The 25329-nt window shown below is 42.1% G+C and overlaps 2 protein-coding genes across 7 annotated transcripts in view; one reads left to right on the forward strand and one right to left on the reverse strand.

Moving 5' to 3' along the window:
- The window catches only part of LOC147013374 (multivesicular body subunit 12B-like), a 50554-nt gene extending 37403 nt beyond the window's left edge, over positions 1-13151 (forward strand). For all 5 annotated transcript variants that reach the window (XM_085855145.1, XM_085855146.1, XM_085855144.1 and 2 more), the window contains 3 exons: positions 4828-4883; positions 5553-5612; positions 11055-13151. In XM_085855145.1, the coding sequence (XP_085711271.1) occupies positions 4828-4883; positions 5553-5612; positions 11055-11129 (191 nt within the window). In that variant the 3' untranslated portion in view covers positions 11130-13151. The remainder of the gene's footprint in view (positions 1-4827; positions 4884-5552; positions 5613-11054) is intronic.
- A 5800-nt stretch (positions 13152-18951) lies between these two features.
- ATP13A1 (ATPase 13A1) overlaps positions 18952-25329 on the reverse strand; it is an 80648-nt gene continuing 74270 nt past the window's right edge. For both annotated transcript variants that reach the window (XM_085855150.1, XM_085855151.1), the window contains 4 exons: positions 23264-23406; positions 20610-20721; positions 20185-20328; positions 18952-19557 (listed from right to left, as the gene is read on the reverse strand). In XM_085855150.1, coding sequence (XP_085711276.1) covers positions 19447-19557; positions 20185-20328; positions 20610-20721; positions 23264-23406 — 510 coding nt within the window. In that variant the 3' untranslated portion in view covers positions 18952-19446. The remainder of the gene's footprint in view (positions 19558-20184; positions 20329-20609; positions 20722-23263; positions 23407-25329) is intronic.

Genomic DNA, 25329 nt, shown 5'->3' on the forward strand with positions numbered 1-25329 from the left:
AGCTTGTCATCCTTTCGAGGTCGACAAAATGAGTACCAGCTTGCTGGGATGATTGAGCTATTCGAGTTTCCTGCATCGGAGTGGCGACCCATCCAGGATTGTGCCCAATAACCCAGAAGACTGCTTCAGCAGCACCGATGCTCTGCACAGAGTATGGTCCCGATGGATGGAATTTAACGGATAGCTTAACGCATGACTCAAATCTGCATCAGTCACGTGATTAAATCCAATATAAAAGGTTAATCAGTAAATATAATATAGTTACTTCTGGAAGCCTGGATCAATTTCCATATTCCTGCCCTAACCTACAGGGGCACTGTTTCAGCATAACTGGAATTCAATAACCCACTGGAATCCACACGATGATGTGGTGATACCACAGCTCCCATCTTATATATTATTTCCGAGTTTGTGGTTTTGTGTCGCGCTATCTTCGACTTTGTTCTCCGCTCGAGTAACGTGATATTCGGCTTACATTATCTCAAAGACCATATGAGGTGCATGGTACAAAAAAAAGTAAATAAAATGGTTCTGAAACAGTGAAATCATATTCCACTTACTGCATTAAAGTAAAATTACTACTGATACTCTGCATCAGTTCCTTTCTCAAACACACCCACCCCAACATGTCACGCAGAGCGCGGGTTATGCTCGTGGAAAATTATTATCGACACTGTGAATATGACGTCATAATATTGGTAAACTGGGATGGCAGGATGGCCGAGAGGTACGCACACTTGCCTTTAAGCTATCTCGCCTGGGTTTGAATCCTGCCCCAGCTATAAACCGTCATCCCTGGTGTTTTACAGGCAGGGTGATTCATAAATAAATGTGTGTGCCGTCCCTTTGATGGAAGTTAAACGGGTATCCCGTCTGCAGGCCTTAATCGGTGGACGTTAAAGATCTCGCGGTGTCCTTTGCGAAGAGTGGGCGAGCTATCATCGGCACCATGAACAAATTACCAATTCGTACCCTAATCTATGGGGGACACTGCACCAGCGGTACAGCTGCACCCCCAGCAAATGTTACCCACAACCAGGTGCTGCGAACAAAATTAGATTGGAGAACTCGCATGGTGGCCGTTACCCTCCTCCTGCCCCCACATCTCCTTTCTAAACTTCTACATTTACCCAGGAATTCTGTAGTCCTTTTGTTATCTTGCCAAAACGAAGTTTTTGCAAGATATGTTAGTCAGCTTGTAAGTTTTTTTTTATTTTTATTTTTTGTCTGTAATCACGTATAAAAAATTCTGCAGAGCACAGACAGTTATCATTGGAAATTTTTGTAACTTCGCATATCAGAGGCCTATAGAGGTCCCTTTCAGTGCACAAAATTTTGAAGGTCAAGGTCAACGGTCAAGGTCACTTTGTCGCAAATCAGGGGAGTCGACGAAACCCTTATTTTTTTTGAGTAATTTTGATCGGATCGTCTTCAAACTTCATGGGAATATAGTTCATGGTCTGGCACTCAGCTGATTAATTTTTGGTGGCGATTGGCCTTGACCTTCATGGTTAACGCCTAAGGTCAAACATATTTGACCCCAAGGTCAAATTTTCAAGTTTTAGGAACCATATCGTGTAGTACCTCAAATTGAACACCTCGATGAGTGCTTTCTAGATATGTCAAGCTTGAGACATTATGACGTCATTTGGTGACGTTATGAGGCAAATGCATATTTTTCATGGTTACTCTGTAGAACGATTCTCATCGGAATCTCTCGTAGGCAGATATTCCTCAAGGAGTCGCTCCAGGTGGATAGTAGCCCTGTTCACCTCAGTGTGACCTTAAAGAAGTCACACGTGTTCACCTTTTGGCAAGATACGGGTCACCCTGCGGGTGACATTGGTTTATTTTGTTTGTTTGTTTGTTTGATTAAAGATTTTGAAAGAGTTGGCAATGCAAGGAATTAACAAAACATCCACACAATGTGGAGAAATTGAAGAAACCGCAGAAGGAATACAAAAACATGAAGGATCACAATTCGAGGAGCAGTTCCGACACTGCAAGAAACCCATTTATTTTTGTTCGGTGATGGGAGACTGGAGTCTATTACCTGAGCACTCATCAATGGAGTTTTTTTTTTTTTTTTTTTTTTTTTTTTTGCAGGTGAGGATCAGAGAATGTTTTGCTCTTTTTCATAAGAACATTTGTTTTCATTTGTAAATAGTGTTACCAGTACATCCTTTGTGTGTACCATGCAGCAAATTCTCATCAGGGTACTGCAATCTGAACCATGTGAGCTTTACTTGTTCAAATGAACACATATGATGCACTGGTAACAAAAGTAGAGACTTGGAAATTTTGCTCCAGGCCCATCCATTTTGATCTTTGCTTTAATCCGCTAAATATATAGCATGATGCTGAAAGTTGATTTCTCAATATGCATCATGTATGTATGCTGATGTACTTTATGTTCACATTTGGTTCGATCCTGAACAGATCGAGCAGGCCAACTCACCAGGTTCCGTCTTATTGAAATGTCCGGCATCATTATCACCCAGAACAGATCATTCTTCAAGATCGTCCAGAGGTGAACACTTCCTCCAGTGCAATTGCCTTATTAAATGTCGTTCCTGATTTCATACCACGACCATAATTTGCACACGAAGCAGTGGGCACCATCTATTATCCCTCGAGGACGTGCTCGGTGTCGTGGGTGGTGTGTTTGGCCTTCCTGAAACTCAGGATGAATGCAGTATTGTTGCATGCTTGCTCGTATCTACTGAGGCTGAAAGAGGAAAACGGCACTTGGAGAGTACGCGAGTTATCTCTGGGAACCTGATGAAAAATGCGTGGCAATGCTGCGTCAGTGGGAGGACAGAAGTTACCGACTGAAGGAGTGGGAGCTGCAGTATTTGAGATCGTTGATGCAATGGCGGCTCTCGTCGAATTTGTGATAAAATATTAATTTTCTTATTGGACTCTTAACCTTCGGACGATTAATAGGGTACAGATATACTTCAAATCACGTTTAAACCTCGATGTTTTTTCTCGACAGTCCTATGCAGGTTAACGTTGTATGTGGATGCGCTGGGTGGCTCACATTTAACCTGGACAAAAACCAGGGTGTTGTCAAGAACTGCCCATTTGTTTTGGTGCTGATTAGTTTAACCACCCAATTGTTCAACAATATTTCCAACATTGTCTTTTTGAAACTCACAACGTTGTTCCATCAAATATGTAATAGCAAGGGCACAGAGATAGGAATGTGCAATAAAATGTGTGTATATATATATATATATATATATATATATATATATATATATATATATATATATATATATATATTCTTGAAACTTGCAGTGTTTTTCTTCCATCAGGAATTGTATTGTATCAATCTTTAGTTAACCAGGTACCTTGTGCTGACCACTGTTTCAATGATCACTGGATTCTGCAAAAAACATTCTTGTGCAAACATTTTCTATTACCAAGCATTGGCTGCTGTATCAACTGCGGGGTCTGCGTCGGCTGCTGTATCAACTGTGGGGTCTTCGTCGGCCGCTGTATCGACTGCGGGGTCTGCGTCGGCCACCGTATCGACTGCGGGGTCTGCGCCGGCCGCCGTATTGACTGTGGGGTCTGCATCGGCCGCCGTAGTGACTGCGGGGTGTGCACCGGCCGCCATCGCAACTGCGGGGTCTGCGCCTGCCGCCGTAGCAACTATGGGATCTACACCGGCCGCCGTTGCAACTGCCGGGTCTGTGCCTGCCGCCGTAGCAACTGCGGGGTCTACACCAGCCGCCGTAGCAACTGCGGGGTTTGCGCCTGCCACTGTAGCAACTGTGGGGTCTACACCGGCCGCCATAGCAACTGCGGGGTCTACGGCTGCCACCGTAGCAACTGCAGGGTCTACACCAGCCGCTGTTGCACCTGTGGGGTTACATACCATTAAATGTAGACTTTTCATGAGCTTTGATGCAAAAAAAAAAAGTCTGAATGGACCTTGTGAAGCTGAAATGTAAAATAAGAGTTGTGGGAGGGTGTTTGACCATCTTTTATTCATTTCAAAACCTTTACCGTTAATTTGCCCAATAACGAGCAACACATGGAACTTTAAATTTGTATAAATAAATGTCATGGTTTATAAATATACTGGTAATGTGCCCAATCACTCCTCCCCCCACCTCCCTTCCCCAACTTTAAAAGTTACAGAAGAGCAAACCCCACAATATTTGAATGGCACGTCCCAAGGGAGGAAGATGGGCCGGAGGGCTAAAACGGGGAGAGTTTGTTGATCGAGATTGTGAACTGTTGCAGGTTGTAGCTCATGGGGAAAGTAGAAGGCGGTAGATTTCAGAGTTTGATGGTGTGAGAAAAGTGTGTGCACATTTATTCGCTCTGCATGTCTGAAAGGACACACATAAAGGTTGATAAGTTGAAGCCAACTGAGTTGATTGATAATTCCTCATGGGTAGGGGAACTGCAGCTTATTGATCTATGGAACAATGGTAAAACTGGTCCAAGAGAGAGAGGAAGAAACAGAGTGTAGTGAGATGGGCTGAGGGTTATCAGTACCCGAACCTGCACCCACAAGTCCAACAAGCTCGTTGGGGCAAGTTACGGAGGGGTTGGGGAAGCAAGGGGAGTGGAGGTCAATGGTAATTACGCGAGTGGGTAAATAATGATACGATGTTTAACTTTATGATAACTAAGAATGATTTCCTCTGGGCTTTTCACCTGGTAAATGAGCATTCCGTGAAACAAATGAACTGTCGGGCCTTCAAACTGCTTTACCCCAATGTTGTTTGATTTTTTGACAGGTGCAAGCTGGTAAGGAATGTGGAGGCCTTTGCTCTAACATCCTTGTAACTATTCCTGTTTTTCCAGCTTTGGATGGCGTGCCTTTTGTGCTGAGTGAAAAGTACGACGATCCAAGAAAGAAGGTGAGACTCGGCCTTTTCTGTTAATTTGTTTTTCTTTCATTTTCCATCAAGTTATCCACATCCTCACTGCACTAGTTTTTGGGCTAACAAGAAAGCTTAGAGGTATGTGCACTTACCTTTAAGCCTGGGTTTGAATCCCGACCAAGCTATAAATTAATCCCGGTGTTTCACGTGGAGGGTGAGGTATCGATTTGTGTAAGCTGTCCCTCCGAAGGACGCTCACCTGAAGGACCCACTGTGGCTCTAACGTTTGACGTTAACGAGACGTTGGCGTACGTCAAAGATCCAAATGTCTTTCGTGACGAATCGGCGAGTTATCACCGGCACCCTGAACAAGTTACAAATTGTGGTCACCTTCAGTCGAATGTCAGGCCTGACGAGCCTGTTCGTGAAAGGCCTGGGTCAAAATGGTCTCTGGTCGACCCCACAAGGTGGGAATAATTGCAGTAGTAATAGTAGTCGATGGTAGTGTGCCGGTTTGATTGTGGGTGTACACTTGCATGGTGGGGGCATTGGGACAAAGCAATGGTTGCTCTGATTAATTGATGAGGATGGTTGCTCTGATTAGCGGTACGTTTGGATGCAGAGATTGCAAAACCATTGTGATCAATTTGAAGTTCTTGTTCGGTTGTTTTCTAACAAATGTTTGACTTCTTTTCACACCTTCAGTTTCACATTCCTGAAAAGCAGATGCCACCATTGAAATCCCTGACAGAACTCAATCAGGAGGTAGGTCAGCACCCGATGTTCACCGACGTCAAACCTGTCGATGTCCAATTTTCTGGGAAACGAAATTCAAATTTCAAAAACTGCAAATCACGAGATCTGATCATTATCGAACCTTTTCTCCATATGGAGTGGTTTTTTTTAGGTTTTTTTTTTAAACATCGAAGCAGGAAATGCAACTTCAGTTGAATTTCTGGATTGGCGCGGTGGCCACGACAGCTTACCTTTGGAGGTCTTTGATTAGCTGCGATATATTTTCGATAATCGACGTCTTGCAAACTTGTGGGGCATTTCACAAAGAGTATGCCTGTGAAACGGTCCATTGGGGGAATTCCCTGAATGGATCAAGGATATTGTGAAAACCTTTGCCATGTTCGTCTCCTGGTCTGTAATCTCTTGTGATTTCCGCTCCCGCTCCCCTGATGGGATAACAGAACGGGTGAATTGACTTCGTATTATGTGTCAACACTGGTGGTTAGAGTATGGGTAGTACAGGCTCATATTTTGACTTGCTTGTGTGTATTAAAATTTTTAAAGTGCAAGTTAACTTGATATCAATACTGGAGTTCGTAGAACACCTCACCCCACGCAGTCTTGAGAAACGAAGACAGGGTGGGGTCTACGAGCGGTAAATTTAAATCGTCGAGATGATGTAAAACGCCGTAATATTTTATGCAAGTCCTGTGAGACGGAAGGGTTTTGAAAATGCCGAGGAGGCGATTTGTGTTCTGCAGTATTCAAGAATATAATTCAATTCAAATTGTAGAAAGTAAAATTCATGTTTACCGACGTTGATGCGGCGTCTTTTGCACCACTTTTTAACAAGTACTCCAGTTCTTCGTGCCTGTTGTTTGTGTCCTTTATGACGTCCTTAAAAACATGAAGTTTTCTGTTTGAAATCATTTTCAATTTTGTTTGACTACCAGACATGCAGACAGAGGAATATATATATATATATATATATATATATATATATATATATATATATATATATATATATATATCTATCACTCCTCTCTGCGCTTGCATGATCGGGACAAATTCAGAGCCAAAGTACTGTCAAACTACAGGTTCGTTTTCTGAATCATTTTTAAAATGTAACATTGAATTGGAATAAAGTTGTTCCTCGATCATAAACTGACGTTTGCAGCCAGAAAGGTATACAACTGCTTAACGAATCCCTTAACTCCGCTCTTCGCTTCGTGTGACAGGGTAATAAATGTTTCTCATGTGCTTAATGTAAATAATTTCACTCAATGTGGCACAAGCATTATATTTGTTTTATACTTCTATATGCTTGTCAGTCAACCCAGTGGTTTCTACCTTGAATATGTTCAGGTGTTATACAGATCGAATAGGTATCCAGGTAGCTGTCACAAGATGCAATGCTATGTTTTTGAAGGGAAGTGATAAACGGTGACATCATTGGCTCAGGGAGGAGCTTTAACACGTTCCTTTGTTTTGTGATGTCATTGGTGAGTGGAGGAGCACGTACAATGCACTTTTGCAGCATCATTGGCTTGGGTTGGTGCTCATATGTTTTTTTTCTTCAAGTCCGAGTCTTCAGGTCCTTGGTGCTTCCAGTCTTTATCTACGGATGTGAGACTTGGACTCTGACTAGGGATCTGAGATGGAGACTTGATTCCTTTGGTACCAGATCTCTTCGGAGAATCCTTGGCTGTCGCTGGTCAGACTGTGTCCAACGAGCGGTTGCTGAGACTCAAATGAGATTTGTTACGTGCATCGTCCGTGAGCATCAGCTGCGGCTGTATGGACATGTGGCTCGTTTTCCTGAGGCTGATCCTGTTCACCAGATTCTCTCAGTGAGGGATCCTCATGAGTGGAGGAGGCCAATGGGCCGATCACGTGCCTCATGGTTACAGCAGGTTGATCAGCATTTCAAGGAGATGGGGATGGGCCAGGCATCTGCCTGGGGGATGGCCAGATGGAGGCCTCTGGAGTACTGGCAGAAAGTGGATGCAGTGACGCACTGCTCCGGCGCATCCTCCCGTACCTGACCTGACCTGATCAAAATGCCTAAACATAGCATACATTTAAAACATGGGAATTCTTCCAGGTCCTTTGTAGTTAATTAGCCTAATCAACTCAGGATATCATGACTATCATTTTGGTGTTTCACAATCCACATCAGAAAGCTCCAGGAGAACTCAACAAAAAACATGTCTGACACACACACCTCATCCATTTTGAGTCGAGAAGCAACTGAGTAATTTCCCAAACGCACAGATCACCTGGGCACTGTTCTTCCTCGAGGTTTCAATCCTTTCAGCCCAGAACCTCTCCAAACGGCGTATCTACAACCTTGGTCATCGATCCACATCAGTAGATTATCTACATTCGTAGATCCACAGCCTCAGTTGTGTCCAGGCAGTCAGTCAACCCATCAATGTAACATCACTAATCAGACTTTACTTGCTCGAGGATTTAATGTATTATCACAGTTACAGTAGCCTGGTGTTGGCTTCGTGGTTAGGGTGGTGGCTTGGGATCCTTGGGTTCTGAGTTCGAGCCCAGTGTGCCACTGAATTAACACCAGGGGGTTGACTCAGCCTGCCATCCTTCCGAGGTCGGCAAAATGAGCACCAGTGTGTACTGGTAATAGGGGCACTGCATCAGTGGCATAGCTGCGCCCTTAACCAGTGATGCAACCAGCAGCTAAAAAGGCAGCACATGATAGGAAGGAACATAGTTACAACTCCCATTACATATTCCATTGTTTGATAATATATTAAATCATGCTTATGAACCTGGCTCTTACCTTAAGGCCTAGTCACACCTTGACGTTTTAGCCAGGAATGGCAACGTATAAAAATGCACGTAAAACGTTGGCGTACGCTGAAGTTTTGAGGTTTTTTTAAAAAGTTTTGGTCGTATTCATAACGTGTTGGTCGTATGCATAACGTATTAGTAACGGGCACAGAACGTTTCGTTGTGTTAAAGATAACTTATACCAACGAATGCTTAGCCTGTTGTCGGCATTCACAACCTATGCCCAACGATAGTTTAACTTACTCATAGCGCGCTGCACGTATCGCCGACGAACTCGTGGGGTTCTCTGTTAAAAACCTGCCGCACGCAGATTTAAATCATAACCGCCTGAAAATTGGAAGTGTCAACATCGCAGTCACACCTTGACGATTTAGCCGGCGTATGCCGACCTATGAAAAATGTGTCTAAAACGCTGGGACACGTCGAATACGGTATGGGTAAGTTGTGTATACGTTAGGAGCACGATGAAAAACAATAAAGTACGCTGGCATATTACGTGGTACGTCTAGTACGTCGTGAAATTTCAAGCATGCTGAAAATTTTACAACGTACTCGACGTATGGCTCACAAGTTCCGCATACGCTGGCATAAGTTCTCGGCACGCTCCGCAATCGTTTACACACGTCGGCCACACGTTACTTGTAAGTTACTCATAAGTCGAAACACGTCGAGGTAATGTTTAGCATACCCGAAACTTAATTTTTAACCTACGGGTAACGTGCTTTGAACCTATGAGTAGCGTGCTTTGAACCTATGTATAACGTATCTCAAACGCACATTGACGTATGTAGACGAATTTGATTGACGTCTTCCGGATGACCACAGAACTTACTGAACTTGTTTCTAACTTACAGCTACCGTATAATGGCGTATCGGCAGCGTTTAGGGGAATTGGTATATACAAATGGGCTTCACAAGAGGAACCCGTCAGTGTTCCAGACTCCATGTTGAGTAGATGTCAATGTCAGTCGCAGTGGTAGTCGGAGTAGTTCGAGAGAATTTAGTGATGTCGATGTTATTAGTCGTAGTTCGAGAGAATTTAGTGATGTCCATGTTGGTAGTAGTAGTAGTAGTAGTAGTTCGAGAGAATTTAGTGTTGTCAATGTTAGTAGTAGTAGTATTAGTAGTTGCAGTAGTCGTAGTAGTAGTAGTAGTTCGAGAGAATTTAGTGATGTCGATGTTATTAGTAGTAGTAGTAGTTCGAGAGAATTTAGTGATGTCAATGTTATTAGTAGTAGTATTTCGAGAGAATTTAGTTTTGTCGATGTTGGTAGTAGTAGTAGTAGTAGTACTTTCAAGTAACGTGTTGCAAAGTGTGAACAACGTTCGTGTAGCGTGCTTACAAAACGTTACTCATAGGTTAGAAATAAGTTTCGGGTACGCTAACATTACCTCGACGTGTTTCGACTTATGAGTAACTTACAAGTAACGTGTTTCAACGTGTGTCAACGATCGCATAACGTGCCTACAACTTATGGTCAGCATAGCGGAATGTGCGAGTCATACGCCGGCATACGTCGTAAAATTTCAAGCATGAAAAAATTCGAGGAAAACCCAAAAGTTCAACGTTTAAAGCCAGCGTACTACCACTTATGGCAGTGTTTTTCAGCGTGGTCTTAACGTATACAAAACGTACCCATAACGTATTCGACGTGTACCAGCGTTTTACACATCAATTTTCCAAAAATCGGCATAAGCTGGCTAAAACGTCAAGGTATGACTGGGCCTTTAAATATAACATGTCCACCAACCAGCACACACAACTCATCCATTTATAGTAGATACAGAGTTGAGATTCATAGAGGAGCTAGAACATAGAACGGATCAGGATGTAACAGAACAAAACCGTAGAGAGGGGTGAGGGGAACATACAAATGGAAGGGTTGAGGGACAAAAGAGAGGGAGTCTTGGAGGGAAACGGGACACAGGGAAGAATAAGAGCAAGGGGAGAACACAGGGGGTGAACAAGATTGGTACAACCGCAAATGCTCACTCAGATGTGGAAGGGAAAACTGGAGACCCTGAAAGAGGTGGGTGGGTGGGATGGGTTTAATTGAAGAAGAACAGATCATGGGTTTGGATAGAGGATGACCTGAGAAGCCCTGGAGGGGTAAAATGAGATTGGATCGACTCAGGGAGGAGATCATACACAGGAACTAGCAAGTTGTCCGTGCCCACATGGGATTCAAAACGGGGTCGGGATGGAGGAAGCAAAAATGCAAATGGCATCTTCTCTGTTATCAACAATTCGCATTTATCGTCACATCTGATGCAATGTAAATGTTCTAATGGCAGCGTGGTGCTCCATTTCAAAGTATTTGTTCGATATATGGAGCTTTGATGCCTTGGGCCCGTAATAAAAAAATTGTATTGGTGTCAAAGCCAGTGACCAATTGCAAATTGATAGTAGGGAGTAAAAATACCAGGTAATGTAATTACAAGTGGTTGAAATGTCAGAATGGAACACTAAAGACGCAGCTCATTATTATGGAATATGTTCCATCTCTACTCAGTTAACAAATGCACATCATCAAATTTGAGATGAAAACGTTTTCCCTATTTTGTTCCAAGGTTTATGATAATTATCGAGAGTTCATGGATAACACTTTAGTATGTATACCTGTTGGTTGATTTATTTATTTTCTTTCTTTTCAGTATGAATACAGCTTCGTAACCGAGAGGAATGCAATTGTCGGTGCTCCTTCAATATACGACCAGCCAAACGACTAGGCCGCTATTTACAGATCTCAACAAGGATGTGACTTGGCAGGGTCAAAGTTCATCTTCAGCATGACGCTAGCGTTTTTAATTTTCACCTCGAAATCATCGAACGTTCGAGGCAGGCCGTTCGCAACCAAGGGAAGTACGAACTGCAGGTGCGGAACATGTCGAATTGCTCGTCGAGAATTGCTCCACCTGCAGGCCGGTTCTCATACGAACAAGCCATCGAAGGAGAATAATTTTGAAAATGCACCATCCCATTTCATGTCACCATTTTAAACTTTAAAAAATAGTTATAAATATCATGGCAAACTGGAATCGCAACATGCTTTCAGGTCACGTGACTCCCGCACGAAGACGTGCTGAATTTCTTGTTTCCCCTTCAGCTCAGGTGTGAAAACGAGGAACTTTACCGTGAGCAAGGATGACTGTGAACCTGGAATATTTAAGCATCCCAAGCGATGTGCTTGTAACTTGGAGGAGCCACCATTCGATCCGTGATCGAGGGATGTAAACGTGCGATGATCGGTGTAGAATTTTCATTTTAGTGTTTCTCGTTCAGTTTTGCTTCCCTAACAATCATTACAAGCTGAAGGCCTACTAGGCTCCACCAGCAAATCCATTTGAAGAAAATGTGCAGATAAGACACCATATTTTCAAACTGTGTAATATAATCAGATTCAAAGGTTACACAATTTATATTTAATCGCCAAGTTATCTTTCAGGACCTTTTGTTCTTCGATACTTGGCTTGGTAATTTATGCATGAGCTGTTTTGTTCATTTTTACAAATTTCCTGCACTGTGACCCTTGCACTTTTGAATAAGAGTTTGTAATAAACTGTTCAATGTGGGGTTTTTTTGTAGACATTGTCAAGGTTCATATAACAGCAAAAATGTTACCTGAATGGGGAATACAGTGGTTTGTACGAACCGTTAAACCATGAAAGCCGTGGTTTTGATAAACATCTTGTCGCCTGATTCGATTTATCACATAAAATGCATTTCCTATTAAATTACCAATCAACTGCTCGATCTGAAAGTTGGAAAATCAGGATGGGGTGAGTAAATCGGAGTAGATACAAGGGATTTTGGGCTGCACTGCATTTTCATGGGTACCATTTTGATGTCCATCACAAGTGGGCCTGAGGGGAAGTCAACCAGTCTGTGGACCTACCACATGCAAAGTAGATGATGTGCATCATAAACCACCTTTTCATCAGATCATTAATCTTATAAAATGGTAATTCCAACCTGAGTTTCGAGAAGCTCAAAATCCAAATGGTTGATGCTGCTTTCGAACCACATTTGAACCTGCAACCTTGGTGATGCCAGGCCTATGTCCTCACCACAATGCAAGCACATTGTGGAGGTAAGCACCAGTGGGAAGTTGGCAGTCATTGATGAAGGCTTCCTGAGATTGGTCATAATCAAGTTTTTCAAAAGGTTCATAAGGAAAGCAACAAGGATCATGGTGGGAAGATGCAGGAAGAGTATGGCAGCTCAATGGATGTGCATCCGCCTGACTGTTCTAACACACGACTCGACGGTTGGCCAATTTGTACAAATTGGTTATACTCGTCAGAATTAAACGAGCCCACGGACTGTGCCTCGTATCATCTCATGAACTAGAACAGTACTCTCATCATGTCAACAGATATACCTCCACCCACATTACTACATACCTGGAGCAAGATTCAAAATATTCAAATTCTGGCTGCCAGACGATACATTTGATCAGGTTGAGATTTAAAACATATTCTCCATGATTCTTCGATCATAATTGTGAAGTTTCACGTCAATTGATAAAGTGGTTCAAGAGAAAAATGTAAGATTTATATAGAAAATGGAAAGTTATAGATCTATAGAATTTTTTTTTAACATAAAGTGGTTCATTTAATCCAATATGGCCATCAGACAATGTGACCAAATTATTAATGAACACCCTGGTATCCTCAAAGCTTGGGAAACATGTGGGTGAAGTTTCCCCTCGATCTGTTCAACCATTTTGGAGAAAGTTTTATTTATTTATTTATTTTAAACATCAAAAAAAAAATGGCTGCCGAACCACATGACCGAGCAGACATTTTTTCTTCCACCCCCCCCCCCCACCCACACAATTTAACCAGAGATGACCCTCAAACGTTCATTCTGATCAGATAGGGTTCGACGTATGCAATTATGATGGCATAACGAACCCACCTATGACGTCAAAAGAAAAAAGAAAATCAAACTTGCACCCCCTGTGAAGTACTTGCCATGTGCCAAGTTTCAATTTTTTCCCCATAGAGTGGTTTCAGAGATGCAGAGGTTCATACTTCCTTTTTTCACATGGCTGCCATACTCCCTGACATATGACATAATTATCATGCAAACATTACACAAGAGTCAGGTCAGGTATGGGAGCATGCGCCAGAGCAGCATGTTGCTGCATCCACTTTCCACCGGAACTCCAAGGGCCTCAGTCTGGCCATCCCCATCTCCTTGAGATGCTGATCAACCTGCTGCAACTACGAGGCACGTGGTCGGCCCATTGGTCTCCTCCACTCACGAGGCTCCCTCGCTGAGAGAATCTGGTGAGCAGGATCAGCATCAGGAAAACGAGCCACATGTACGTACAGCCGCAGCTGATGCTCACGGACTATGCAGGTACCAAATCTCATTTGAATCTCTCTCAGCAACCGCTCATTGAACACAAAGTCCAACCAGCGATAGCCAAGGATTCTCCAGAGACCTGGTACCAAAGGAATTAAGTCTCTGTCTCAGATCCCTGGTCAGAGTTCAAGTCTCACATACATAGAGCAAGACTGGAAGCACCCAACAGGATTAAAAACAAAACCTGTCAAAGGGTGGAGGAGCTCTTTGTGAGCCAACGGCCATCGATGTCTCGTGTCCAACTTTGTCTGCAGACGTCCTCCTGAGGTTGGGTTACTTTTTTTTTTTTAGGAGGTTGGTGGCAGGACTTGCACTCCAGCCACCGTAAAACATTTCATTCCGCAAAACCCACACATGAGTAGTCGCACCTACACTACCGGTCAAAAGTTTTAGAATACCCCCATTTTTCAGTTTTTACTGAAATTTAAGCAGTTCAAGTCCAGTGAATAACCTGAAATGGTACAAAGCTAAGCGGTAAACTGCCAGAGGTTAAAAAAAGTTGAGGTTACCAAAAACTGAAAAATAATGTAAATTTCAAACAAGTCATGGGTTAGCAACTGCAGCTGTTCTGCAGCAATGGAAGTAAAGTAAGCCATGAAAGTTGATACAAACAATTCGAACAGGTGTCCCAACTTTCAATTTAGTTGCAAACACTGTCTGAATAAAAGCAGTGTTGGAACAGACTGTGTTGCTACACCCCCTGAAGCAGTATTTGGAAAATACTGCACTGCAGGAAGTAGTATATTACTATCGTAATGGCGAGAAGACAATTAACAAAGGAAGACAGGCAGACCATTATAACCCTTAAAAGTGTAGGTCTTTCCTTTGGAGAAATTGCAAAGAAGCCAAGGTGTCAGTGAGTACAGTTTGCTGCACCATCAAAAGACACTTGGAAACTGGAGGAAACTCTGATAGGAAGAGGTCTGGCAAACCCAAAGCCACAACACAATCAGAAGACAAGTTTCTGAGAGTCAACAGCTTGCGTGATAGGTGGCTCACAGGACAGCAGCTTCAAGCACAGCTTAACACTGGTCGAAGTAAGGAAGTCTCAGTTTCAACTGTGAAGAGAAGACTTCGAGCTGTAGGTTTGACAGGTCGAATGGCAGTTAGAAAACCATTGCTAAGATGGCAAAATAAGAAAAAGAGGCTTGCCTGGGCCATGAAGCACCACCAGTGGACTACTGAAAACTGGAAGAAGGTCTTATGGACTGATGAATCAAAATTTGAAATCTCCGGTTCATCACGGAACGTTGTTGTACGTCGTCGAGTAGGTGAAATGATGGTTCCTCAGTGTGTGACACCAACTGTCAAACATGGAGGAGGAAGCATGATCTGGGGCTCTTTTGCTGGATCCAGAGTCAGCGACTTGCAGAGTGACTGGCACCCTGATCTAAAAGGGCTACCACAGCATTTTGCAGTGCCATGCAATACCCTCTGGTCTATGCCTAGTTGGTCAGGGGTTCATCCCACAGCAAGATAACGACCTAAAACATACCTCCAGGCTATGTCAGAACCAAGTTAGAAGAAAAGAACAAGATGGTAGGCTTCAAATCATGGAATGACCAGCACAGTCTCCAGACTGAAACTCCATCGAGCTGGTTTGGGATGAACTGGACAGAGGGTGAAAGCAAAGCAACATACAAGTGCAACACATTTGTGGGAACTTCTGCAACAGTGTTGGGAAGAACTTTCCAAACAATAATTTGATTTCCATTGAAGAAAGAATGCCACGAGAATGTTCGGCTGTTACATCTGCAAAACGTGGCTACTTTGATGAGTCAAAAATTTAGATTCTATTTTGTTCTCCAAAACGATTCCATGATTTCTTTTTTATCTGCAATTGTTTGTTTGTTCTATGCTTTAATTTCAGGAGTACATTGAAACATGAAACTGCTTAAATTTCAGTAAAAACGGGCGTGTTCTAAAACTTTTGACCGGTAGTGTATAGTGAAAATTGTGTGTCAATCAGACAAGCAGTTGCAGAGAAAACAGAAAATTAGCATGGACGTATGTACGTACGGACAGACAGACAAGCCGAAAACATAATGCCCTCTGGCGACTTCGTAAGTGGAGGCATCAAAATACTGTTGGAGCCTAAAATTTAAATTAGTTACAACATCCTCCCATACCAATTCCACGACTGTCAAAGTTGCGTCTTGAATAGCATCGTAATACTTTATTCGTGTGCGATTCCAACAGAGCTCTAACCCTTCTCAAAGTTTATATCAGTTTGCTGGTATTCTTTTAATCTGCATAAGTTTTAATTCTCAAATTTCTTTTTTTATGGAATGCTGAGAAATATATATATATATATATATATATATATATATATATATATATATATATATATATATATATATATATATATATATATATATATATATATATATATATATATATATATATATATATATTGTTACGGATTTCAGAATCCGGTCTGATGAATACATCCACACATCCAGGTCCTCAGTTATTTCCTTAAATGCATGTTCAGATTAGCTTAGCCCCATCCCCATTTCTAATGGGATCTTAAATGTGATGCGTTGAGAAGGGTAAAGGGTACATTCCCTCTCTTATGGGAAGCTTTTTTTTTTCTTTACGACAGACACGTTTACACACATTTCTTTCAGGAACTCTGAAGCACGCCCTCATTCTTCCTCAGCTACAATATTTCGTGAGCTCCGACGCCTGCCTTTTTTGAGAGCACACGGGTCGTCATGGTAACTGTGCACCAGTGGGGTGGGGTGAGCTTCGGGCGGCACCCTGCGGAGACGGACCGGAGATATAAAAACGAGTGAGGTACGTTCTGAGAGAAAAAGTGGGAAGAGAAAAACGTGAGGAGAAAAGCAAAGGGCGAGAGAAGCGAGCAAGAAGAGGGTGTATGACCAGCGCCGACGAAACGATTCGTCCTTCCCAGTACTTGGGCAAGCGAGCATGTGGTGCACGTGTGGGTGTAAGCAGCGCCGCCAAGTGAGGCACGGGTCGGTCAACACCACCAGGGTCTAAACCCGCGACGGACGATCTCTGTGCCCTCCAGACTTCGACAGGCGTTCAAGGCTGCCCCGCGAGAGGATGCACGGCAAAGCTGTGTGCTGGCGACGGACGTGACACGCACGCACACATTTCAGGACGTTTTCGCTTCACGGACGACTTTCTAGTGAGTGAGACAATTTCCCGCCCCCTCTCCCCCCCCGCCCCCGATTGATCTGCTGGGTACCCTTGTCTGTGTTTAGCTGTAAGTCAACCTCCAATAAGCATCTGCTCTTTGTCTCTTTCCTGGCATTTTTATTGCTTTTGCTTTGAAATTCATTATTTACTTCAACAAATAAAAAGTTGTTTTGATTTATTTATTTTATTATTAATAAATTATTTGTCGATTTCCAACCTGTCTGTGTTTGTCCTTTCTTTCGATTGGTCTAGCATTGTTCGAACCGAGATAGACTGGGAGGTAATTACCACAGATTTGACCAAAAATCGTTGGCACGCACCAGCGGTTAAAACACTCAGCCGCCTCAATTAAAATCTAATGGCGATAACGTTGGTGCTTTGCCGAGGGTGCGCTCCCGGCTCAGGTAACCACATGACCTCGAGTTAAACGGAATAATTAGATGGTGGACACTGGAACTCATGGTTGACTGGGTGGCGTTCGTGGTTTTAAAACAACCCACCGTACCACAACGTTAATTGTGAGCGGTGACCCCAGGTCCGGCTCTACAGAGGACAACCGGGGATTGATCCCCCTGAGTGACAAGCTGGTGTCTCGGTACCCTTGGCTGCAACAATATATATATATATATATATATATATATATATATATATATATATATATATATATATATATATATTAATATTTCGACACGCCCCTTTTTTTGTTCCACCATCAGATTTTTGTTACTGCATGAAATGAAACAAGCTTTGACATATATAGTAATGATATTATTGTCTTCCTTAAGAGGCCCCTCAAAATTCGTTTTGATGATTATGGTAGTTAAACAGTTCATGTTCTCCATTTGCAAAATGGGAGGAATTATTGCACAAAAAAGAAATAAAAATGTTTCCCATTTTTTTTAGAGGACCACTAAGATGAGTTCGTAAAACCTTTTGTAGAGTATGTTATTATTAATCACTATATGCCAAAGTAAATTGCTCATGTTATTGAGCTGTCAATAAGCTATCAATCATAGACATATCATAAACTCACTTGAGTATTCATATCTCTATTTCAATGCATAAGATCAAGCGGTACCTTCATGATGACCTAATAAAACCGGTCTCGATGTCCGTCCGTCCGTATATCTGTTCACAATCAAACCGATCGTGATGCATTTTAAGGCTTTCCGAGAGCTTTGGAGAGATTACCTACACTCCCGCACGGTGCTGTTTTTATTATTCCTACTGCACTTCATTAGAACATAGATCGTGGATGGATGTGCAGATCCCAGGAGAACAACTAGAGCTGTACAGAACAATTCATATTATCGATGGATAAAAATGATATTTAATTGATATTATAATAAATTGTTTATTTAAAATATCTTCAAATTTTGTGAGTTTTTAGTTTGTTGTGAAATATTAGGTCCTCGGGTCTCCGCATAGTGGCGTACAGGCTTAAGTCATACTTCTGTTTACTACCGTAGAAAATCACCGAACCATCCGATCGACATGCTGTTAACAGTTTCAGAATCAGCTAAAATCTACAAGATATGAATATGTACACGAAACTGATCCGGCCTTTTGGTCACTTTAAAGTGGGGTGCCCTGTAATTTTAATGCGCTCTATGGATCCTCCGGAACTCACGAATGGTACACTTTGTGGAGTCACTAAACTCAGTGGTAATGTCATCGAAGTGGAGCGACTGCGGGACAGTCGAAGGGGAAAACCTAAATGATAATCAATGGATAAAAATGATATAATATATTGTTTAAAATACATTCATGTCTTTTACCATATGTTGCCAGTGACGCCTGTCCAAGACGGGCACCTGACTAGTATATATACATTTCAAAACATCCCTGATACAAACCACATCTTGTTTATGCCCAAGATCCAGTGGAAATGCCCCCCTCAAAATAGATCCAGCTTTATTTGCCCTCTCGAATGCCCCAAGATCTATAATTTAACTTTTTTGGGGGGGGGGGGGGGGGAGACAAAGACAAAATGACATTTGCTTCAAAAAGAAAGTGCCATGAAATGACTTTTAATGTCCAATCCAAATAACATTCCCTGCCAATTGCATCACAGCCTCAAGTTTCAGGACCAGCACCAGATTACAACTTGCACTCCCATATCCTTTCCTTGTACTACCTTTACAAAAAAAAAAAAAAAACTGGCCACCTGAAAGTCCTGGCCTTGTTGTGCAGCACAAGGTATGGATCCAGTCTTGTGGTGGTGTACCAACCGTATCGATGCAGAGTATGCAGGACTTCGCCATCAGAAGTTTTTCCTAACAACCCAGACAAGGATATCTCTACAGAGCCGTCAGGAATTGCTACCCAATGTAACGAAGAGAGATACCTTCAAACTGATGCCTGATTCTGACATTGAAGTGGGGAAGGGGTGGGAGGAGGAGGGCAATTTCAGAGCCTTCAAGCAGCAAAGGCAGAAACCCTCACCCACGGTGTCTACAGAATCAAAGCAACATTGGGATGACACTTCAATTCACACCATTCAGCTTATGATTCGAGTCTCAGCTTTCCTTGGCCTAGGACGGCTTGGAGAAAGCGATCAGCTACCAAGGCTGCAACACCATCGGCAGCAAGAACACACAGGATGGTCTGCTTTAACTGAGGAGGAGAAGGAGGAGGAAGCCCACACAGCAAAGATTAGTGTTCAGCAAAGACGATTTATGTGCAAATACAATAAAACGAACTATCCGACAGCATCATAACCCATGTTAAAACTTCCAAGTTTGGACCATTGAACCAGTTTAAAACGCTCAATTCAAATTCCATCCAAAAAGGTAATCCTTCAGCAAAGGAGGAAAGCCCCAAGTAAAACTTCAGGGAAATTCACAAAGAGCAAATGTGCTTCGTATGACAAAAACAAAGCAAAAGGAGTCAAATTTAGAGAAAGTTACCCAATCTGTTTCAACTTTTAACTTGATATCCTCGTACAAAAAATAAATAAAATATACCACGAGGCAGTAAAGGCAATCTCAGTGAATGTCCCAGCAGTTTCATTGGAGATGACCACGGCTCGTCCTCGAGTGACGTCGTCCATGTTTACATGTCACGCATACGCTCGCGGGTCCACGATTGGACATCAAGTACCTCGTACGTTTTAGCAAATGAGAATGCATCTAGTGATCATCTGTTTTTACATCCGCATCAAAGCAAAGACCGAGCGCAAACATAAAACTGGCCAACAATCCGATGGCGGCACGGACAAGACCTCATAGATCGGCGATTCACCTCGGTAGGAAAGGAGACTATCTGGAAGTATGCAGAAAGTTCCGGCGCAGCACCAACCACCAGCGTTAGAATTGCAGTGGTGGTGACCAGCAGGCTGCCAAGAAGCGCTCGGTTTTCACGCATGCTTGCCATGAACGGGTGACCCTGAAAGTGTCAGGAGCAAGGACGAGTGTTGGATTAGGCTCAGGCCCATTGAGGATGAATGGACATCTCCAATGATCTCTCCACGCGAGGGACTGCATTTATCAACATGTACCTCTATTGAATCGGTTCACAGTTTCTCTTTGGGACCGATGCAACGAATCGCATCACATCATGCGTTTCAAAATATTTATCTTGGTGAAGGAATCCCATATTAATGCATAAGTTTGGGTGCACTGGGACGATGCTAGTTCACAGTCACAGCACCATGTTGGAAAAGTCACCTTGTAGTTGATTGCGAAGGTCGCAGTCTGCATTGCGAGACTCATTATGTACACCGTGCTGTTCACGAGATCCGGTGCAAACTCCTTGTTCAGATCAACAAATACTTCTGTCCTGTATGAAAATAAAAAGAAGAAGGTGCCGGGGGTGAACACACAGCGGGGCTGTACGGTAGTTTTTTGTGCTTAAAGGTCCCATGACACTCAAAACTTTCTGGTTATTTATATATTAACTTGACCTTCCGAGTGAAGAAATCACCCATGTTTCTTTTTTAAAATCAAAAATTACCCCGTGTGGGGGTGACGGTCATCTCTATAATGTTTTTTACAATCATAATCGATGAACCGTTGCCAGATATCTCCTAAAATGACAGACTGGATAGGTTTTGAAAATGGCGACTTTCACAACTTTCGTGACCTTGAATCCGGGAAAAAATATGTCGTTGGGTATCACTCATCGACCTCTAACCACATACCAAATTTCATCAAGATCGGAAGTAAAACGTTTTCTTTGTACCGGGAGGTGTTTTTGACCATCTTCCAGGTTACGTGGCGGCCAAACGGGACGGAAATTCAAAAATCTGTCCGGTTAAATACAAGATAATATTTTTTACTATCATAATCAATAAACAGTTGCCGAATATCTTGTAGAATGGCAGAGTAGATAGGTTTTGAAAATGGCGATTTTTATAACTTACGTGACCTCGTGACCTTGACCCTGACCTTGAACCCGGACAAAAGTTATATCGTTGTGCAACACTCATCGACCTCTACCCACATACTAAGTTTCATCAAGATCGGAAAGAAAAATTGTTGATGGACGGACGGATGGACATTTGGTCTGGTTTTATTAGGTCATCTCGGTAGAGATGCCCTAAAAATGGGATAATTAGAACAATATTTCGAACATTTCTAGTGCTTTTCACAACTTGCTATCCCCACCCCTCAAAAAAATTGACTTCAGCGAACCGCAGGTCACGTGACCGTTCACGTCATCTCCAGAACGCGACTCGCACAGAGTGGATTGATTAGACGTCGCACGCCGTATAAAGTACGTACAAATGCATTGCGCACATGTGTTTGCTATCTCACTGATCGTCTTAATTCCTGTGATTGTTTCGCAGAAAAGAAATTCTGCTTCTGAGCCGTGTATGCACAACAATCACGAGGCAATTATTTATCCCTTTACTACCTTGTCGTAGTCGTGTACAAATCCAATACATGAATGCACAATAAAGGGCTATACCATGTCCACAAAATATTAAATGTAACTGTTGAACCTTTCCATTAAAAAAGAAACTTACAAGGACATACAAGTAAAATACCAAAGATTAATATTGCATCATTTCAAGGCGCAAGGAGATAATTTTAAAATCAAACAATGTGAAAAACCTGCACCCACATTTTGCAGCTTATTGAATTGTTCGTTGAAACCAGCCTGCTGGGACAGGTACAATTCCACGTACATGCAAGCCAGGTATGGCTGCACTTGACATACATGGGTTTATTCTAAAGTGAAGGTACTGCTTCCATTGGCTTGCTATTCATCAACATTTAGCCAAAATGCTGTAATAAATGGACAGGGAAAAATATGTTGGCACAACTATGAAAGACAAATTTATCTGTCCTATTACACGGCCTCATGGCCTCGGGACTCTTACGCATTGACTTATACATTGTGTGCATGTTAATACAAGTTACTTGTCAACTCTAGAGTCTAGACTAGTCCGATAAATCCGTCGTCCTCCCGACTAGTCCGATAAATCTGACGTGCTGTAGCTTTCTTTTATTATTCTCTTTTCTTCATTGTTTTCTACTGGCGCTACATGTTGACAGTAGGAATAAAATAAATAAAAATGCAACAGAACGTCAGATTTATCGGACTACTCCAGACAATTGTGTCGCAAGGTGTGTTCTGCACAAAAGTTTTCATCGTATCCGGACAGCGAGATTGCTTCGTTTTATGCGCAGAGAGATACGGCCCATGACATGGGATGGCCTTGCTTACGATTCATTCGCCGTGGTGCAACATGTCCGCTGCGCTGGTCACGTCACCTCACTAAAATATTTCTGATATCGAGCAGTATGCAAGTCGAATTTACATTATTGAATTACGAATAGGATTTTGTCTAACCAGTTGTTATTGCCAAGTCTTCCTTCGATGTACTCCTGATCATCATGAACGCCGGGAATTTCAGCCATTTTCCTCCATTTCATCGCCATTCTTTACTTGTAAACCCCCCCAAAAAACATTGCTTTGAACTCAATTTTTTGCTGATTATTTACAAGCCTGAAAGCACAACTAACGATTATTATTTTTAAAAAGGTGTGAAGACATTTTATCAATGGGAAAAAAATTAATAAATAATAAAGACTGACATTCACAAATCTTGTGCAGTGTGTGGTCAAAACAACTTCAACGGACCTGTTGTGCGTCAAAAAGACAAACAACCATGCAAGCCAAGACGAGGTGTTAAGCAATGGATGGGATGGGTAGTGCCAACTCGTAATGCCTCAGGGTCTCCAACAACCCTGGGAATTAAAGTTCTTCTTTTTCACATTCAACATGATCACTGAGGCAATTTTAGAAAAGCACAGGATGGTGATCCATTGGATTAAAGACCCGACGATGACCAATCGGTCAGCGTGGATCGTACCTCGGTGGAAGCAACGCCAGTGCCTGGTGGTACAGGTACACGAGGCTGGAGAAGTGCACGGAGAACTGAAGCAAAACCGTGAGGATTGTATAAACGTTGAAGATGTTTGGCAGAGGCCTCTCCGTGGAGAGAACTTTCAGAGGCTGCGGAAAGAGGAAGGTGCAGGCAACAACAGTGTCAGTAGAACAAACGCAACAGTAATTGTCACTACTTTATTGACGATGTTATTAGCAGGAAATACCTCATTAATAATACCGTCTCCTCGAATAGACACAATTCCACTCTTGCACCGATGGCAGACGCAAGATGGCAGCTCAACGCAGTCTCCTATTTCCGTCCCCATGAACCCTCTCCTTACACCCATCCATCTTACCTGGAAGGTTACCATCTTCCTTTTTCTTTACCTATCCCTTTATACACCTGCTTGTCTGAGACAGTTTCTCCTCTGATCACACAACCTTCAGAATGTCACAATTCTATCCTCCACCACTTTGCTTTTCCATGAGCCTACATTTTGCATACTTTTTTCTTCTTCTTCGAAATTTTAATCACATGACAGAATTTAAATAAATAAATAAAAGGTTAACTCAATCAACTAAATGCAACTCCTATGACCTATATGATGGAGAAAGCAGTTGAAGCACCATACTGATCAAACAAAGGGACATGTTCCAGATCATTGACAATACAACTTCGAAAGTAAAACAAAACACCCAATAAGAGGAGGAGCTTCCAGTCACGTCATTTTTGAGGATCAGGACATGAACAGATCTACTTCAATGTTTACTCAGAGAAGAATTCATGAACAAGTTAGAAACTTTTTAAAATGTCAGAGAAATCAATCAAAAAAGCAAATGATGAATACACATATTTAATAGGCCAATTGCTGTCAGTTTGCCCCACCCTGAAACAAGGAAATGCTCCTCGGGGGGGGGGGGGGATTGAGTAAATGCTGCTTTAAATGAATCCAAACCAACGGGAATTGTTTTGTTCAATCAGGCAGAAAACTGAAACCGGGTAGTGTATAGGCAATAGACTGCTGCTGCGTTCGCTCCCAAAAAATTATTATTATTATTATTATTATTGTTTATTTTTTTTCCTTTGTTGTGAGGAAATATACACCTTTCAATTTTTGAGGTCCATAAACCATGCAAGAACAAAAGGCATCCTTTTTTTTCTCTCTTTTCTATGTCATGATATTTTTACCAAGGGATTCTGCTAATATTACATAAAGATTATGAGAGCACCAAAGTAAGAGTAACTAGAAGGGCACTCTTCGAAGTCACCAGATATGTCTCTGCCTACATTATGACATCATTATACATACTTGTTCCAAGTTTGATTTAAATCCCTGAACCCAGATTGAAAATATTAAATAATTCTTGCTGCCAGACCGTGCGTCTGATCTGATTGAAATTTAAAAGGTATATTCCCCATGACTACCAGATCATAAATGTGAAGTTCCAGATTGATTGATAAAGCAGATCAAGAGAAATATTTTTAAAAAAACATTTATGTTGAATCCAATATGGCTGCCAGACCATGTGACCTCTTAATCATTTGTGAACACCATGGTATCCTCAAGGCTTGGCGAACATGTGTGGGAAATTTCCCCTTGATCTGTCAAGCCATTCTGGAGAATATTATTTCAAAATGTTTATTCTTCAAAAAAAAAATAAAATAAAATAAAAAATAAAAATAAAAAACTTTACATATATCTGCCAAACCATATGACCTATGACATCATAGGTGGAGAACATTTTGTTCCTTACGGATAGGCGATTATAGCTGTAAAATTTCGCCTCGATCTGTTAAGCCATTTGAGAGGAAGATTTTTGAAGGCTATGTTTAACAAAACAAAAAAAATGTCTGCTGTAGCACGTGACCGATGACGTCATCAACCCCCCCCCCCCCACATACAATTTAGCCATAGATGACCCTCAAATATTTTCATATTGATCGAATAAAGTGTTCAATGTATGCAATCATAATGTCCTAACGAAGCTACTGATGACATCATCAAAAAAAATAAAAACATCAAACTTGTCTCCCATGGGAGTACTTGA

Source organism: Eptatretus burgeri, chromosome 14 (genome assembly GCF_056783735.1).
Source record: "Eptatretus burgeri isolate ZD-2024b chromosome 14, Ebu_testis_v1, whole genome shotgun sequence".
In the NCBI taxonomy this organism is placed as follows: Eukaryota; Metazoa; Chordata; class Myxini; order Myxiniformes; family Myxinidae; genus Eptatretus; species Eptatretus burgeri.